Source organism: Xyrauchen texanus, chromosome 42 (assembly GCF_025860055.1).
Source record: "Xyrauchen texanus isolate HMW12.3.18 chromosome 42, RBS_HiC_50CHRs, whole genome shotgun sequence".
NCBI classification, from domain to species: Eukaryota; Metazoa; Chordata; class Actinopteri; order Cypriniformes; family Catostomidae; genus Xyrauchen; species Xyrauchen texanus.
The window spans coordinates 11687871-11706044 of record NC_068317.1 but is presented as its reverse complement, the minus strand read 5'-3'; the positions used below and the strand labels follow the sequence as shown (position 1 = coordinate 11706044).

The 18174-nt window shown below is 47.7% G+C and overlaps 1 protein-coding gene across 2 annotated transcripts in view; it reads left to right on the top strand.

The window, feature by feature from the left end:
• The window catches only part of LOC127635278 (V-set and transmembrane domain-containing protein 2A-like), a 64610-nt gene that overhangs the window by 33847 nt on the left and 12589 nt on the right, over positions 1-18174 (top strand). For both annotated transcript variants that reach the window (XM_052115188.1, XM_052115186.1), the window contains exons 3-4: positions 9076-9126; positions 16014-16353. In XM_052115188.1, coding sequence (XP_051971148.1) covers positions 9076-9126; positions 16014-16353 — 391 coding nt within the window. The remainder of the gene's footprint in view (positions 1-9075; positions 9127-16013; positions 16354-18174) is intronic.

Sequence of the window (18174 nt, the reverse complement as noted above, 5' to 3'; positions counted from 1 at the left end):
TTATTTAGCTGGTCGTGCAATTTTAATACGGTGGCCCCATGAGGTGACCCATTCCATGCCTTTATTAGGCTGCTGATATGACTGTCTTTTTCTCATGTGTGTAAATTATGTTTGACTTTTTTTTTTCTTGAGGGAAAAAAAATACTGAATGTTTTCTAAAGTCTTATAACGTCTGCACTTCAAGTTAACCTTGAATTTTTTATATTAAGCTCCTCTTCAATCCACACCATATATGTCCCCTTTGTAGCTCTTACTGACTGTCTTTTTTCTTTCTTTTTCTTTTTTTGAGAGAGACTTCCTCGCAATCCTTGCATGCCCTTATTTTAATCCTCAAAGCAACTCACAACGCGTAATCAAAATATTATTTCATGTGGCAGTGCAAGGATCCTCTGTGTTGAACACTGTCAGCAAGACCATCCTCTGCAAAATACCATTTGGCACTTTTTTAACATAAATAAATGATGCCTACTAAAATCAATGCCGAAGCATTTGTGGCTTTAAATCTGGGCTCAAATAGTGTGGTACTGCTCATATAAGGCAGCATGGATTCTTTTCATTCAAGCATATTTTCAAGGTCTTCTCTCATAAGGTTACCTAGGATGAGCCTGAGCGTTTAATGGTTTAAGAGAGCTGCAAGCAAACATGACATTATCGGCATTAAGGATGAACATGTTTTCCATGAATCTACTATTTTCCTCATTGCTTAATTTAAATACAATTGCCTCAGACCTCAACCAGATGAAGTGAATTATTTAGCTGAGCATTGTCAAGCGGAAGCATTATTCCTCTTTAGCCTGATGGATTTTGGGCTGATTGTTTTTTGATGTGGTGCATTTTGAATATTTCAAACTCCTTAAAGAGCAGAAAATGGCGTCTACAGTGCCATCTGTTCGTGTGCCTGTTCTAATGATTCATTGTTCAGTTTAGCTCTGAAACACTCTCCACAAACTGCAGGCTATGCATTTCCCTTTACCTAAAGAAAAATACAAAAATAAGTAAAAAATAAATAAATACATTAATAAAATAAAAAATAACTGAGCTTTTCAAAGCTCAGTTTTTAACAGTGTCATGGGTAATCAAGCAATAAAGTTAAACAAATAAAGTTAAGCTCAATCAACAGCTTTTGTGGCGTAATGTTGATTACCACAAAAATAAAAAAATAAAAATAAACAATAAAGGTAACAGTGAGGCACTTACAAGGGAAGTGAATGGGGCAACTTTTGGAGGGTTAATTCTTCTGTTAAAACTCATGTTATTGTTTAAATAGTCATTTTTTACAGTCATTTGTACAGGATTGTTGACATTACATCATCAAGAAGTGTATAACTTAACACAAGAAAGGTTAGTAAGCGAATTTATCAGACTAAAATCATGTTTACGTGCATATCCTTTGTCTTTTGGTTATACTTTTGAAATAGTAAGTATTTTAACATTCAAAAACTGGCCCCCCATTCACTTCCATTGTAAGTGCCTCACTGTAGCCAAGATTTTATTTATTTTTTAAAGATAAGGAGGGAAGAGTCAAAATAAATCTTTGTGGTAACCAATATTATGTCACAAATGCTGTTGATTGAGCTAAATTGAAAACATTTCTTTAAGGACTTTGCAATCAGGGCTCTACATAGACTATGACTAAAATTGTTGCGAATACAACCAGATCAAAATTAGAATAATAATGTGGGAAATTTGGTCAATTTTTTTGTCTGCTGAAATCGGTCTCTGCTTTTCGAATTTCTTAACTGCTGCCAGTGGCCTAAGCTTGAACTACAGTTGATTGCTTGTACACCTTTGCAAGCACAAGAATAAGTAAACATTATCTTAATTAAAATGTTTGGTAGTATTTATTCTGTTGTTAATATACGAATAAATTGTTAGACTAAGACTAAAACAGCATTATTTTATTTACTTCTTTGCAAATTGTAGTATCTCACTAGCTGGAGATCAAAATACATGTGATGTCAAAGGCACGGAGCAGCCCATTTTCAGGGCATGAACATACGGCACATGGTGGCGCTAGTCTGGAATTTGGGTGCAAATATTTTTGGAACTAACATCCATATTCCTCGTGAGATTATGTTGTTTTTGTTTTTTATTTTGTAGTGGGTAGCCAGGGATTAATTCAAGGTCTTTTCAATCAGGGCTCCAGAATGGGACCAAAATGCATCAATGATTTCAAATCTATTTGTGTCTACATTCAGTTTTGTAAGATTTGGAGCTCCTGCCAGTGTTTCCAACACTGCAATTCAGCATCTTTCATTTGCATTGTCCTCAATGCATGCAAACATGAACACAGTGTGACCCATAATGTTCAATTCATGAACGAAAGACTCGCAAATCAGTATATTTGTTTTCATTTTTAAACACCTTTCCATGGTCTAATATCAATCTAACAACAGAAGTCTAGAGAAGTAGTCAGTTTTTTGAATAATGATCTAAATTGAGTGATTCTGTAATTTGGAAACTCAGAATAAATATGTTTATACATAAAAAAAAAATTATAATAAGAATAATAATTTGGATCATAAATGTTTCATTTTAAGAACATCTAGGTTACGTATGTAACCTCCGTTCCCTGATGGAGGGAACGAGATGTTGTGTCAGAGAAGCGACACTAGGGGTCTCTCTTGAGCGCCGATATTCACCTCTGAACTATGAAAAAAGGCCAATGAGAGTTGGCAACCATTATTTGCATGTCCCGCCCCCGGACATATGGGTATTTAAGCGGCGCAAATACGGGAGTTCATTCAGGATTTTTTTGAGGAGCCGGAAATGGTCCGGTTACATACGTAACCTAGACGTTCCCCTTCTGTCGCTCTCTCCACGTTGTGTCAGAGAAGCGACACTAGGGGTCCACTTATAAAAGCTCCACGCGCTGAGCCGTGTACGTGAACTGCTGATACAGGAGCGAGCAGGTATTCTTACGTGCAGGACAACCAACTGTATCAGGCTGCACGTACCCTTCCCCAATGCCCCATTTAAGCCATCAGGATTCCTTATCGTTACCCCGGAAGGGGGAACAAGGTGCTGGCTGCCAACCTGGGAACGGGCCAAGCCTGGCCGGGCCTCTTTTCTCTCTATGTTTCTCGCATAGAGCAACTTAGGCCAGGGCACTTACACGCATTGAGGGAAGGGGGTCTTAGCCCTTATTCAGGGCGGAGAAGACCCTGCGGAGGCCACGCCTACCCGAGAGGGGAGGCAAGTTTAAGTGGCAAAACCATCAGAGGCCTGACTTAGGGCCTATGTGGAAAAGTCAGTGCGGTGGTGGATCCAGCCTATAGAGGGGGGAACATACAGCACGTCAACCGAGGCAGCCGTGACTGCCTAAGGGAAGCACGGGAGTCCCCTCGCCAGAGGGGACAGAACCGTGGCGTTACACACAGGGGGAGTCCGAAGGAGGTCTTACCTGTGGAGCATCTACACCAGTGCAGGGTAGCTTGCGGTACCCGCAGTGGCTTGGGTCGGCGAGTTCCTCCGCTGAACTGCGACCCACAAGGGCTAGGGAGGAATCAACCAGTGTCCCAAACCTGAGATCTCCTGGGAATGAAGGCGCACTGTTTCCCCTGGTTAGGGGGAAGGGCGCTAGGTGCAAGCGATTCACCCGGTCAGATCGTGAGCGTGCCACCAAGTTCTACGGGCTCGGTACCTGAGAGAACACGGGACGATACTGACCCAACTCGGAGATTGTAGAATCTCGCGAAAGTGTTAGGTGTTGCCCAGCCCGCTGCTCTACAAATGTCTGCAAGGGCAGTGCCCCTAGCCAGTGCCCATGAGGACGCAACACTCCTGGTGAAGTGGGCTCGGACCCGCAAAGGGGGGGGGGCACGGCCTGGGTGTGATAAGCCAGGAAATGGCGCCGACAACCCAGTGGGCGAGTCTCTGCTTGGAGACAGCATTCACTTTCTGCTGTCCCCCAAAGCAGACGAAGAGCTGCTCAGAGCGCCTAGTGCTCTGTGTGCGGTCCAGGTAGATACGTAAGGCACGTGACGCAGCAGTGAAAGGGCTGGATCTGCCTCCTCCCGGGCAGCGCTTGCAGGTTCACTACCTGATCCCTGAAGGGTGTGGTAGGAACCTTGGGCACATAGCCCGGTCGTGGTCTTAGGATCACGAACGTGTCTGCCAGACCGAACTCCAGGCAAGCCGCCGCTAACAGAGAACGCATGCAGGTCCCCGACCCTCTTGATGGAAGCGAGCGCGATCAGCAGGGCGGTCTTGAGAGAGAGGGCCCTGAGTCCAACTGAGACAAGCGGCTCGAAGGGGGTCTCTGGAGTCCCTTAAGGATCGACCGAGAGATCCCAGGAGGGGAACAGGTTAGGCCGGGAGGGAGCTATCCTCCGGGCACCTTTTAGGAACCTGACGATTAAGTCGTGCTTACCAAGAGACTTTCCGTCTCCGTGTTGTGGTGGGTCACGATAGCGGCGACATACACCTTGAGGGTGGAGGGGACAGCCTCCTCTCCAGCCTCTCCTGAAGAAACACGAGCACTGACCTAACTGCGCACTTCTGCGGGTCTTCGGCTCGGGAAGAACACCAGTCCGCGAACAGATGCCACTTTAGGGCGTAAAGATGCCTGGTAGAGGGGGCTCTGGCTTGATTGATTATATCTACGACGGCAGATGGTAGACCGGCTAGATCTTCCGCATCCCGTCCAGGGGTCAGACGTGGAGGTTCCAGAGGTCTGGGTGCGGGTGCCAGAGCGTGCCCCGTCCCTGAGAAAGAAGGTTCTTCTTCAGGGGAATTCGCCAGGGAGGGGCTGTTGTGAGGAGTGTGAGGTCCGAAAACCAAGTCCGGGTAGGCCAGTAGGGGGCTACCAGAGTGACTTGCTCCTCGTCCTCCCTGACCTTGCATAGCACATGTGCAAGAAGGCTCACTGGGGGAAATGCGTACTTGCGCAGCCCCGTGGGCCAGCTGTGTGCCAGCACATCTGCCCCGAGGGGAGCCTCTGTCCGGGCATACCAGAGCGGGCAGTGGGAGGTTTCTTGGGAGGCAAACAGGTCTACCTGGGCCTTGCCGAACCGGTCCCAAATCAGCTGGACCGACTGGGGGTGGAGTCTCCACTCTCCGCCGGGCAAGCTTTGTCTTGACAGCGCGTCCGCCATCACATTGAGGTTGCCGGGGATGTGAGTGGCGTGCAGTGACTCCAGTCGCTGCTGACTCCATAGGCGGAGACGACGGGCGAGCTGTGACATGTGGAGGGAGCTGCACTCGCCTTGGCGGTTTATGTAGGCTACGACCGTGGTGCTGTCTGTCCTGACTAAGACGTGTTTGTGCCGAATTAACGGAAGAAACTTCTGCAGGGCCAGAAAAACAGCCAGCAGCTCTAGGCAGTTGATGTGCCAGCGCAGCGGCCTCGGTTCCACCGCCTGCAGCTGCGTGCCCGTTGCACACGGCGCCCCAACCCAATTTGGAGGCGTCGGTCGTGACCAGAAGGCGCCGGGACACCTGCTGCAAGGGTACTCCTGCCCTTAGAAAGCAAAGGTCTGTCCAGGGTTTGAAGGTCTGGCGGCAGGCAGAGGTAACTTTTACGCTGTGCGTGCCGTGGCGCCATGCTCGCCTCGGACTCGAGTCCGAGCCAGTGCTGAAGTGGTCTCATATGCATCAACCCTGGCGTGCCGCTGAGGATGCCATATGCCCCAGGAGCTGTTGGAAACGCTTAGGGACCACGGCGCTGGCTTGAAGGAAGCAGGCATTTCAGCACTGACTGAGCACGCCGCTGAGAGACGCGCTGTCATTGAGACTGAGTCTAACTCCAGACCGAGAAAAGAGATGCTCTGGACCGGGAGAGCTTGCTCTTTCCCAGTTGACCTGAAGCCCCAAACGGCTGAGGTGCCTGAGCACCTGGTCTCTGTGTGCGCATAGTAACTCTCGAGAGTGAGCCAGTATGAGCCAGTCGTCGAGGTAATTGAGTATGCGTATGCCGGCTACTCGGAGCGGGGCAAGAGCTGCCTCTGCGACTTTCGTGAAGACGCGAGGGGACAGAGACAGGCCGAAGGGGAGGACTTTGTACTGATATGCCTGACCGTCGAACACGCACCGTAGGAAGGGTCGATGTCGAGGGCAAATTGAGACGTGGAAGTACGCGTCCTTCAGGTCTACCGCTGTGAACCAATCTAGATGCCGGACGCCAGATAGAATTTGTTTCTGGGTGAGCATTTTGAACGGGAGTTTGGACAAGGTCCAATTGAAAACTCGCAGGTCCAAGATCGGTCGTAAGCTGCCGCCTTTCTTGGGTACAACAAAGTAAGGGCTGTAGAAACCCTTCTTCGTTTCGGTTGGAGGGACAGGCTCTATCGCGTCCTTTAATAGAAGGGAGGCAATTTCTTCGCGCAGGGAATGGGCATGTTGGCCGTGTACTGCGGAAAAATGTACGCCCACGAAGGGGGGCGGAGACCTGGCAAACTGAATTGCGTAACCGAGTCGAATGGTCCAGTGCAGCCAGTGTGACGGGTTGGGCAGTGAAAGCCACGCCTCTAAACTCCGTGCTAGGGGCACCAAAGGGACGGGTATTTTGGACGTACCCGGTGGGGCTTCGCAGTGGTGCGGAACAGGTAACATGGCGTCGGGAGGCAACGTGGCGTCCTGAGGCTCTGGTGCTGAGAACAAACTCAAAGCACTTACCTTGCTCGCGCACCCGGCAGGGGGCGGGTTCGTGACTGAGGAGGAGGTCTGATGCTGGCGTCCTCTGGACTCGTCTGAACCGGCCGGCCAGGGAACCGTCGTGGGGCTGAAGGCGGGGACACCGCGTCCATGGAGCCGGGACTGTTGAGGCCTGAAAGCAGAGTGCCGTGAGAACGGCATTTGCGGGCCAGGTGACCCCAGAGACAAAGGAAATAGCTCTTTTATTGAGAATTTGGGTACCGCAGCCCCCATTAAGGGGTGCGGCAAATAAAAAAACAAAGGATTCTCCTCCCGGCCCTCCACCGGGGGACGGAGCGGTCTTACCACCTCCGGAGCTAACTTCTTGGACTCTGGGTGCGTTGTCTCAGGAGCTCTGGGAGCCTTCCGGGTCCTCGAGGGGGTCCGTGAGACAGGGGGCGTGCGCTTCCCGCGGTTTGCTCGACGCTGGGGCTGAGAGCTGGGCCCGGGTTGAGGCGGAGCAGGAGCTTGTCTTCTGGCTGCGGGAGGACGCCCTCGGCGAGCAGACGGGGCATGGGCCGTGGCGGCAGGCTTGCGGCGAGGCATGATGTGAGAGATGGCCTCCGTCTGCTTCTTTACCGTGGAGAACTGCTGGGCAAAGTCCTCGACGGTGTCGCTGAAGAGGCCGAACTGGGAGACAGAGGCGTTGAGGAAGCGAGTCTTGTCGGCTTCACGTATTTCGACCATGTTCAGCCACAGTTGACGTTCCTGGACCACTAGCGTGGCCATCGCCTGCCCGAGCGCTTGCGCTGTGACCTTCGTCGCTCTCAGGGCGAGGTCGGTCGCTGAACACAGTTCCTGCAGCATGTCGGGATCAGGGAGACCCCCGTGCATGTTGCGAAGTGCCTTGGCTTGGTGGACCTGCAGGAGAGCCATGGCATGCAGGGCGGAAGCGGCGTGTCCTGTGGCGCTGTAGGCCTTCGCTGACAGCGAGGAGGTTGCTCTACAGGTCCGGGAAGGGAGTACAGGGCGACCTCGCCAGGTGGTAGGGGTACCGGGGCATAGATGGATCGCAACCGCCCTATACACCTGGGGAATCGCCGCGTACCCGTGGCGCGCTCCGCCGTCGAGGGTGGCGAGGGCGGACGAGCCTGTGGCGGTGTGACGAGTGGAGAGGGATGCTCTCCATGAAGACGTCAGCTCGTCATGCACTTCCGGGAAAAACAGAACCGGGGGGGCGAGGCTGTGAGCGCGCGCAGACCCCAGGAACCAGTCATCCATCCGAGATGGCTGTGGGGAGGATGGAGGGTTCCAATCCAAGCCCATGCTGTTGGCTGCCTGGGAAAGCATGTCGGATATCTGTGCGTCAGCCTCAGCCTGGGCGTGCAAGCCCGAAGGCGGCAGCCCAGGGAGTCCTCTGCATCAGATGCCGCGCCCTCCGATGTCGCGGCGAGCTTATCGGCTTCCATCGCAAGAGGGTCGGCTGACTGGCTGTGAGGCGAGTCGCCGCCACCTCGAGCACGGACAGGAATCAAGGAGCGTGTCGGGGCGCGGGTGGTCCGAGGGGGCGTACCCGGCGGAGCTGCACCCGCAGCCATCCCCAAATCGCCTCCATCGCCAGCCACATCGTCCTCAATCCCGTGGGAAGAAGGAGCAATACAGGGGGCGGCTGGAGTGGCTTGCTCACGGTTGTAAGCAAGCCGCGACCGCAACGTTGTCATGGTCATGTTCTCGCAGTGAGAACATGAACCATCCACAAACGCAGCCTCGTTGTGATCGCTACCCAGACATACGAGACAGCGCCTGTGGCCGTCGGAAGCAGAGAGCACTCTACCGCATCCAGAAACAACACAGGGGCGGAAGGGCATCTTTATAAAGACGCGTCCTTAAAAGGACGTTCAACGCCGCTGTGTTTTGCTCTTTTAGAGGAAATTACTCTTTTAAATAAAATCACTCTTTTAGGGAAAAAACTCGTGAGAGTTTTTAAATCTGCACTGTCGATGCGTCCAGGGGCAGGAATGCACAGCCGTGCAAACAGGAGAAAGCCGCTGTTGTCGCCGTGGAATCCAACAGTTATGCAGCAGAGGGATGACAGGAACTCGGTGTGTAGTATGCAGCAATTGCAGACACGACCATCGGCTCCGAAGAAATTTTCTGAATGAACTCCCGTATTTGCGCCGCTTAAATACCCGTATGTCCGGGGGCGGGACATGCAAATACTGGTTGCCAACTCTCATTGGCCTTTTTTCATAGTTCAGAGGTGAATATCGGCGCTCAAGAGAGACCCCTAGTGTCGCTTCTCTGACACAACGTGGAGAGAGCGACAGAAGGGGAACCAATGTCTCCCTTGGCATTTGTGTGGAGCCCTGATTACAATCTGTAATATGAGTGGAGGAACTGAACTTGAATGTTTCTTATCTTTTCTGTTATTCTTTGGCTTTGATGTGGATGTCACTTTAAATATTGGAAACATAAAGATTCTTAATCTCGTTTTCCCTTCAGATGGAGCTGATTCCAGAGCCAGACCCTGATGAAGAAGGAACCAAAATAAGTGTGAGTATGTAATCTATGGCTATATTTAGAGTGGAATGCTAGCATACTGCTTACTTTAATGTTGTCATGCGCTGGGCTTAAACTTGGGTCTCAGATGTGGAGAGTTGAGTGTTCTACCACTAAGCCACAGAGGAGGTCATTTTGGACCCAAACGAAACACTCAAGTTAGTAGTCCAGGCAAAGTAGATTTATAAAAAAAGGGTTCTTTGCAAGTCCAAAAAAATCCAACAAATGTTCTTCTCAAAAAGAGGTATTGTTAATGTAGAGATAATGCAAATAATAACAGGAGAGAAATAAAATAACTCCACGAGGGGAGAAAAACAAAATCAAATAACTAAGAACAGCTTACTTGGGATAGCTTGGAAAACTTGGAAGGACTCGGTGGGACACAGCAGGAGACACATAGCAAGACTCAAAAACCGAGTGAGGGACAAGGGGGAAAAAAACACAGCTAAAATACTCTAGGGGAAACAAGGCACAGGTGACCTGGATAAAGCTAACAAGGACACACGAAGAAGAACTAAGGCAGAGGGGAACACAGGTGACCTCTAGAGGCCCTGAGACAAACAACAGGTGGCAGGATGCTGACAGGACCCCCTCCTCTAGGAACGGATCCTGGCCGTCAATGATCCTGGGAGGTGGAGGGGGTCTGCGCGGGGGGGCAAAGGGAGAAGACAAGACAGGTTTTAGTAATGAAACATGAAAAGTGGGGTTAATTCTAAGTGAATGAGGGAGAAACAAACGATAAGAAACAGGGTTAACTTTCCTTGCTATGCGAAAAGGGCCGATGTATTTCTGGGAAAGCTTCTTAGATTCGACCTGGAGGGGTAGGTTCTTAGTGGCTAACCAGACTCTTTGACCAGCTCGGAAATTAGGGGCCGTCCATCGGCGGCGTTTAGCCTGGCTTTGGTATCTCTGGGAGGTCCGAAGGAGGGTACGCCTGGCCTTCTTCCAGGTCCGCCTACAGCGTAGGACAAAGTGCTGGGCCGAGGGAACACCAACTTGCGCCTCTTCCTCTGGAAATAATGGAGGGGTGTATCCAAACTGGCATTCGAAAGGGGACACTCCAGTGGCCGAGGACTGGAGGGTGTTGTGGGCATATTCAGCCCAAATGATATAGGTGGCCCAAGACGTGGGATTACTGGCCGCCATACACCACAAGGTGGTCTCCAGATCCTGATTAATCCGTTCCGTCTGCCCATTAGACTCTGGATGGAACCCAGACGACAGGCTGGCTGTGGCCCCAATAAGCCTGCAGAAGGACCCCCAAAACCGGGTTGAGAATTGGGGACCTCGATCAGAGACCATATCCAGGGGCATTCCAAATATCCGGAAGACATGGTTCATTAGGAGCTCAGCAGTCTCCTTGGCCGAAGGCAGCTTGGGCAGGGGAATAAACCGGGCAGCCTTAGAGAACCGGTCTACAACCACCAGGATAACAGTGTTGCCCTGGGATGGAGGAAGTCCTGTAACAAAGTCCAGAGAAAGGTGTGACCATGGCCTGTGGGGAACAGGTAAGGGACGGAGCAGTCCCTGGGGTCGCTGACGTGTAGACTTTCCCTGGTTGCACACAGGGCAGGCCTCCACATAGACCTGAACGTCCTTCTTCATGGACAGCCACCAAAACCTCTGCTGGAGGAATTCCAGTGTGCGAGCACTTCCTGGATAGCACGTCAAGGGCGACTCATGACCCCAATGCAAGACCTGGGTCCGAACAGATAGAGGAACGTACAGGTGTCCGGCAGGACCACCGCCTGGATCGGGCTCATGGACAAGGGCCTCTCGTACCCCTCTTTCTAGTTCCCACTGAAGAGGCGCAACTATCCTAGACCCCGGAATAATAGATGCCAAGGGTTTCTCTTGTATTTCAGGCGAGTGGACTCGAGAGAGGGCATCCGGCTTGACATTCTTGGTGCCGGGTCTGTAAGATAGGAGAAACTGGAATTGATTAAAAAACAGGGACCATCGCGCTTGCCGAGGGTTCAACCGCTTAGCCTGCTGGAGATATTCCAGGTTCTTGTGGTCCGTGAGAACTTGGAAAGGATGCTGAGCCCCCTCAAGCCAATGGCGCCACTCCTCCAAGGCCAGTTTTACCGCAAGCAACTCACGATCCCCCACATGGTAGTTACGCTCTGCCTCAGACAGGCGGCGAGACATGAAGGCACAAGGGTGTAACTTTCCATCCTCACCCCTCTGTGACAGGATGGCCCCCACCCCCACCTCTGAGGCATCCACCTCCACCACAAAAGTTCTTTCTGGGTCAGGGATGACAAGAATCGGAGCAGAAGTGAAGCGGCACTTGAGATCCTCGAAGGCCCCCGCTGCCTTTGGACCCCAGTGAATCTTGGTTCCTACTCCCTTAGTAAGTGCTGTCAAGGGGGCTACCACATAGCTGAAATTCTTAATGAACTTCCTATAGAAGTTTGCAAAGCCAATGAAACGTTGAACCTCCTTGACTGTGGCAGGTGTGAGCCAGTTGTGGACTGCCTTGACCTTCTTGGGATCTATCTCCAGGTGGCCAGGAGTGACGATAAACCCGAGAAACTGAGTCTGGGAAACGTGAAATTCACACTTCTCAGGTTTTATGTAGAGATTATTGTCAAGTAGTTTCTGGAGAACCCGGCCAACATGCACCTCATGCTCCTTCAGTGACCTCGAGAAAATGAGGATATCGTCCAGGTATACGAAGACAAACAGATTAAGCATGTCCCGGAGAACATCGTTAATCAGGGCTTGGAATACTGCGTTGGTGAGCCCGAACGGCATCATCAGATATTCGTAGTGATCCGTGGGGGTGTTGAAGGCCGTCTTCCATTCGTCTCCTTGCCGGATCCGCACGAGATGGTAAGCATTGCGGAGATCCAGTTTAGTAAAAATGGAAGCCCCTTGAAGCAGCTCAAAAGCAGTGGCCATGAGAGGAAGGGGGTATCGATTCCGAATCGTGATCTTGTTAAGGCCCCGGTAATCAATACAAGGCCTAAGACCTCTGTCTTTCTTCTCTACAAAAAAGAAGCCCGCCCCAGCTGGGGAAGTAGAGGCACGGATGATGCCGGCTGACAAGGACTCCTTAATGTAGGTATCCATAGCTGAGTGCTCGGAGGAGGACAAGGAGAAGATCCGACCCCTGGGAGGGCAGGAACCAGGGAGTAGATCAATGGCACAGTTGTAAGTGCGGTGAGGCGGTAAGGAAGTAGCCCGGGACTTGCTGAACACTGCCATGAACCGATGGTAAACACTGGGGACTCGGGAGAGGTCGACAGACTCTTGAAACTCGGAACTAGGGGCCGAGGGACTCTGAAGCATGCAGGTGAGTTGGCAAGTGGAACCACAGCTTAGAATGGTGCCAGTCGGCCAGTCGATCTGGGGGTTATGTCTGCACAGCCAAGGGTGACCCAGGATAATAGGATACTCAGGGGAGTCAATGAGATAGAAGGTCTCCTCCTGCTGGTGTTGAAAGATGGTAAGTTGTAGGGACTGAGTCGCCTCTGTTACTTTGCCTGGTTCCAGAGGTCTGCCATCCAAAGCTGTAACTGCCTCGGGTTGAGGAAGTAGTTGGGTAGGTATCTTAAGTTCCTTAGCCAAGGTTAGATCCAGGAAGTCACCTGCGGCACCGGAATCGATCATAGCCTGGAACTGATGCTGGTGGCCATCCCAGGACAGAGTGGCTGGAATAGCTAGGACAGCGTTCGTAGGAGGAGCTCTAATTTTCCCCATCACAGCCCTCCTGTAGCTGGGCGGGGACAGGCGTTTCCCGAAAGCTCGGAGCAAGTGGAGCGGAAGTGACCGGCAACCCCGCAGTAGAGGCACCGACGCTCCCTCATGCGACGTTCCCTTTCATTGGAAGAAAGCCTGGAACGGCCTAACTGCTTGTCCTCCCGGGAATCATGGAGCTGTTCAGGAGCCGGGGAAGCTCTGTACGAAGGAACACAAACTGGAGAAACAGAGTTGCTCAGAGGAACTTGGGACTGAGACACCTGGCGGCGAGCCATTCTCCGCTCTCTCAGACGATTGTCCAGGTGGATGGCCAATGCTATGAGGGACTCAAGATCCCCAGCTGGTTCTCGGGTGGCTAACTCATCTTGAAGGGGCTCAGACAACCCTCTATGAAAACAGGCCCTCAGCGCTTCATCATTCCATCCGCTCCTTGCTGCTATGGTCCGAAATTCAATGGCAAAATCAACTGTGCTGCGGGAACCCTAAAAGAGAGAAAGTAGGCGCTTGGAAGCTTCTCGACCACTGACAGGATGATCAAACCCCCGTTTGAACTCTTCCACAAATGCCGCGTAGGAGTCACAACAGGCCTCCTGGGATTGCCACACTGCGGAGGCCCAAGCGGAGGCCTTATCTGAAAGAAGGGTAATAATGTAAGCAATCTTGGAACGGTCTGTGGGAAAACTTGAGGGTTGCAGCTTGAAGGTGACTGAGCATTGGGTAAGGAAACCATAGCAGGCACTTGGATCTCCAGCAAAGGGCTTGGGAGGTGGAAGTCGGGGCTCTGCCACTGGAGAAGGCCTGTCACCAATTGGAACTGAGTGTCTCTGGGTCCATGACTGACTCAGATTTTCTGTCATGCGCTGGGCTCGAACTTGGGTCGCAGATGTGGAGAGTTGAGTGTTCTACCACTTAGCCACAGAGGTAATGTTGGACCCAAACGAAACACTCAAGGCAGTAGTCCAGGCAAAGTAGATTTATAAAAAAAAAGGGTTCTTTGCAAGTCCAAAAAAATCCAACAAATGTTCTTCTCAAAAAAAGGTATTGTTAATGTAGAGATAATGCAAATAATAACAGGAGAGAAATAAAATAACTCCACGAGGGGAGAAAAACAAAATCAAATAACTAAGAACAGCTTACTTGGGATAGCTTGGAAAACTTGGAAGGACTCGGTGGGACACAGCAGGAGACACATAGCAAGACTCAAAAACCGAGTGAGGGACAAGGGGAAAAAAACACAGCTAAAATACTCTAGGGGAAACAAGGCACAGGTGACCTGGATAACGCTAACAAGGACACACGAGGAAGAACTAAGGCAGAGGGGAACACAGGTGACCTCTAGAGGCCTGGAGACAAACAACAGGAGGCAGGATGCTGACAAATGTGAATAATAAATAAATAAATATAATTAATAAAAATAAATAAAGCAAGACATACTGTGTGAAACAGTGTGACACAGTATGCAATATGCAATGGTGATCATCTGACATAAATATGCTTATTTTGCTTTTGTTTTTTACAAAGTTGGGTACAAATTTTGTGCAACATGTCTTAGCCTTCTACTCTACAGAAAGGTCCAGAAAGAGATATTGAAAGTCACAGTTGATCTAGCTTAATTTTTTCACATTGAAAATTGAGTGCATTTCATGGTGTGATAGTGTCCCAGTATTGCACAACATGTGGTCTGGTACTATATTGTACATTTTGGCAAAGTAGGACTATGTTCTAACCTGAGTCTTACTGAACACTGTGCACCAAACTCTATTCTGCCAACTAGTTTTCAAGCATAATAACTGGGTGAATTCAAAAAAGCATTTTTGCACACTTGAAGAGTACAGTGGGATGAGGGCAGCACTTGATCCTGTGTGGCATGTTTGGGTGATTCTTTTGGGATATTTATTTGAGATTTTACCTGGCATAAAACCCCACTGGAAATTTTCCCTACGTATTTATATATTTTCACATTTGTCATTACCAAGCGCCTCATGAAGAGACAGTACACAAGTTGAAATACAAAAATGTCATTATAGACACAAAGAGGAGATATATGATGCAAACGTTGTATTTCTTACAACAAACCTAACATCTAAAAGCATGAAGTTATCAAGAAAGCTTTCTCATTCATAAGCATGTAGGGTGTTTTAAATGGACACATGTACGGTGTTTTAAATGGACACATGATACAGGAATGCACTACTCCCTTCAGAGCAGGGCTGGACTGGGAAGAGAAACCAGCATAGGATTTTACATTCGCTGACCTTTTCTACATATCACGGCGCCGTTTTGTTGTCCGTTCTGCATAACGCGGCTGGTCATTTTTGTTATCGCGGCCCATTCTGCCCCATATCGGCCCCAAAGTGCGTCGGCACACCGGGAAATGCCAGGTATGCCACATTACCAGTCCAGCCCTGTTTCAGAGTACCATTTCAAATGCTTTTCCGTTCTTAGTAAGTACAGCATATGGATGCCAATTTTTGATTGGAATTCACCCAGTGAAGCAGTAGGCATTGTCCCACAATAAACCTACATGTCTACATTGTTGTCACATGAACTCATCATGTTGCATTAGAGTGGCATTCAGTTATCATCTTGGAAAATATGTAAACAACTAAAAATAGCTATTTTCATTTTAATAAATTTTTGAAAAACAGAGTGACCTATTACATTTGCCTAAATGAGCAGTATACAGCAGATAATTTTGTGCAGATTCTGGTAGATGTAGAAAATGTTTGTACTTTGCGCATAATACATTGCACACTGCAAAGTTAGAATGCTACTCCAAACATAGACAAACTCATCCGGATGTTCAATGTAAAACAAAACAAAAAAAACATAGTATGGTCGTATGATATTCAGAACAACCCCAAATATTAACACAACAGCTGAACACAATATTCAGTTTGTAAAAAGTGCTTTACTCTCCAGATTTTTGCTTTTGTATTAAAGCTTACTGATTGTTTTTATGTAGTTTATTAAATCAGGCACAAAATGCTACTTAATCAACATTTTACTTGAAATAAAACAATGCCCCCCTCTTTTTCTTTGCGGAGACAACTTTTTATACATTAAACTACTGACACTAGCAAATGATAAATAAATCAGCAAAAGTTCCTCAAGAGTATTGCATGTAAAATTGCTAGTTTATGTGAGGATGTTTTTCTCTGTTCTCTCCACAGACAGTCAAAGTCCAAGGCAATGACATCTCCCACAAGCTGCAGATCTCTCGGGTGAGCAAGAATGATGAGGGCCTGTACGAATGTCGTGTCACAGATGCCAACTATGGAGAACTCAAGGAGTACAAGGCTCAAGCCTACCTGAAAGTCAACGGCACTATCCGACCCCGTAATCGGGCCATCAAGAAGACCTCGCCACTGCACTTGACCGATAAGAAGCCCCGCAAGAGCAGCTCAGCCCTGGAACAGGATGGCAAAGGCATGAGTTCGGACCAGAGATCCGAGTCAACTTCTACCTCTCAGACATCACAATCCAAAACAATCAAACACAGCACAGGGTCAGGTAAGACAGATTTATTCCAGGCACCTAAGAGATCTACCTTTTTCTTGTTATTTATTTATTTTTGTTATAGTTTTAATGTCTACGGTACTTAATACATTTTTTTGTCTTTCTGTTTAAAAATAGCCAGTGCATTGCCATAAAGCAGTTGTATTGTTGTCACTTACCACAACATCTTTGATATGTTTGAAAGTCATATTGCTAGAAGTATTGGTTCCATTGGTCCATTAGTGGTCGTTATGTTTCAATATGCCTGTGCATTGCCATTGAAAAGTATGTAGCATTAGATTACACAGAATTGTACATGCATTTGTGAGATCAGAATAAGAATTAAAATGTATTGGTGAAGTAATTTACTCTTACATACTGTAGTTTGACTTAGTGGGTTGGTTTAAAAAAAAAATGCATGCGATAAAACAGAATTTACTGCAGAACGTTTTTTTTTATTATTATTATTATTATTTAAGAGAGTTCGAAATAGAAGCATTTGCAACTGTTGAAGATCTAGAAATATAATTTATAGTGCCTGCATTAACAGATTTTCTAAAACATCCCAGAAGGCAATAAAAACTATATTTTCACTCATCATTTCATTGATCTAGGTATTGCATGCAGAAAATAATTGACCCAAAAATGTATTCCTATTTTGAAAACAAACTCTGGTTTGCCTCAGTGTTTTATAAAAAGATCATGTTAATTACCTCTGAGGGATTAACTGGATTTCAATAATCTGATTTTATAATTTGATGTGCAGCTTAATACCATGCACAACCTGTACATTTGGGAGGCAACAGAGAGAGAAAAAAAGTAATCTTGTCAAAACACTGACAACATTTAGAGTTGCATATCTGACCCACAGAATATCTATTTGTGTCTCAGGTTTTGGTTAAATACATAGTAAAAAATGGTTGATAATTAAGACTGAGCCCTCAAGTGTTTTGCATCAATGTTGTGGTGTGTAAAGACACCGTGGATGTGTTTTTCTCCTACAGATGACCCCATCTTGATTCCCCATTTTTGCCCGCTTTTTCCCATCCAGTTTCCTGTCTCCACTCTATATCAGTATTTCCTGTAATACTACTTAAAACAATGAATAATAATAATACAAATAAATATTTTTAATATTTACATGTTTATCAAATAAAGGTTGATTTCCTCACAGTGATTTGGCCATTGTGAAGGTGGTGGAGTTAAGAAAAAGGTTTGATGGGTAAAACCATGATTTAGCCTCTGCCTTTTTTATGCACTCCTGTATACATACAAATGATTGGCAGTGCCCGCATTTAATCAGTGTTCAATTATAATGAGTGTTTGTTAGCACTCTAAAACAGCAACCTCATCGTTAGATAGTTCATAGTTAGAGCTCAAGTTATATGTAAATATGTGTTATTTTATTGTTTTGCCCTTTTCAGCTGCATTGACACCCTATAAGTGAAAACACAAGTATTGAGTCCTGACATCCCCGATAGAGGACATAGTAGAAATCAATACTTTTCTTGTAAAAGAAAATCCTTACTTGCTGTGTAAATGTATTTTTTATACATTAATAAATAAATAAAATAATCAAATATTAAAGCTTGTGTTTTGTTCCGAGTCATTTTGACATGGACCATTTTTAAAAATAATTTTTTTTTTTTTAACTTAATCTAGTTGGAACAAATTTCCTTGACTTAGTTTGCCTATGGTATCTAAAAACGCAAAAAAAAAAAAACGTAAAGGGTTATTTGACTTTGTTACACGTGTTGTGTTCCCGGTCAAAAATGACTGGCCATTGAAAATTAATGGATTAGACTACAAAATACAGAAATATTAATTGTTCAAGAG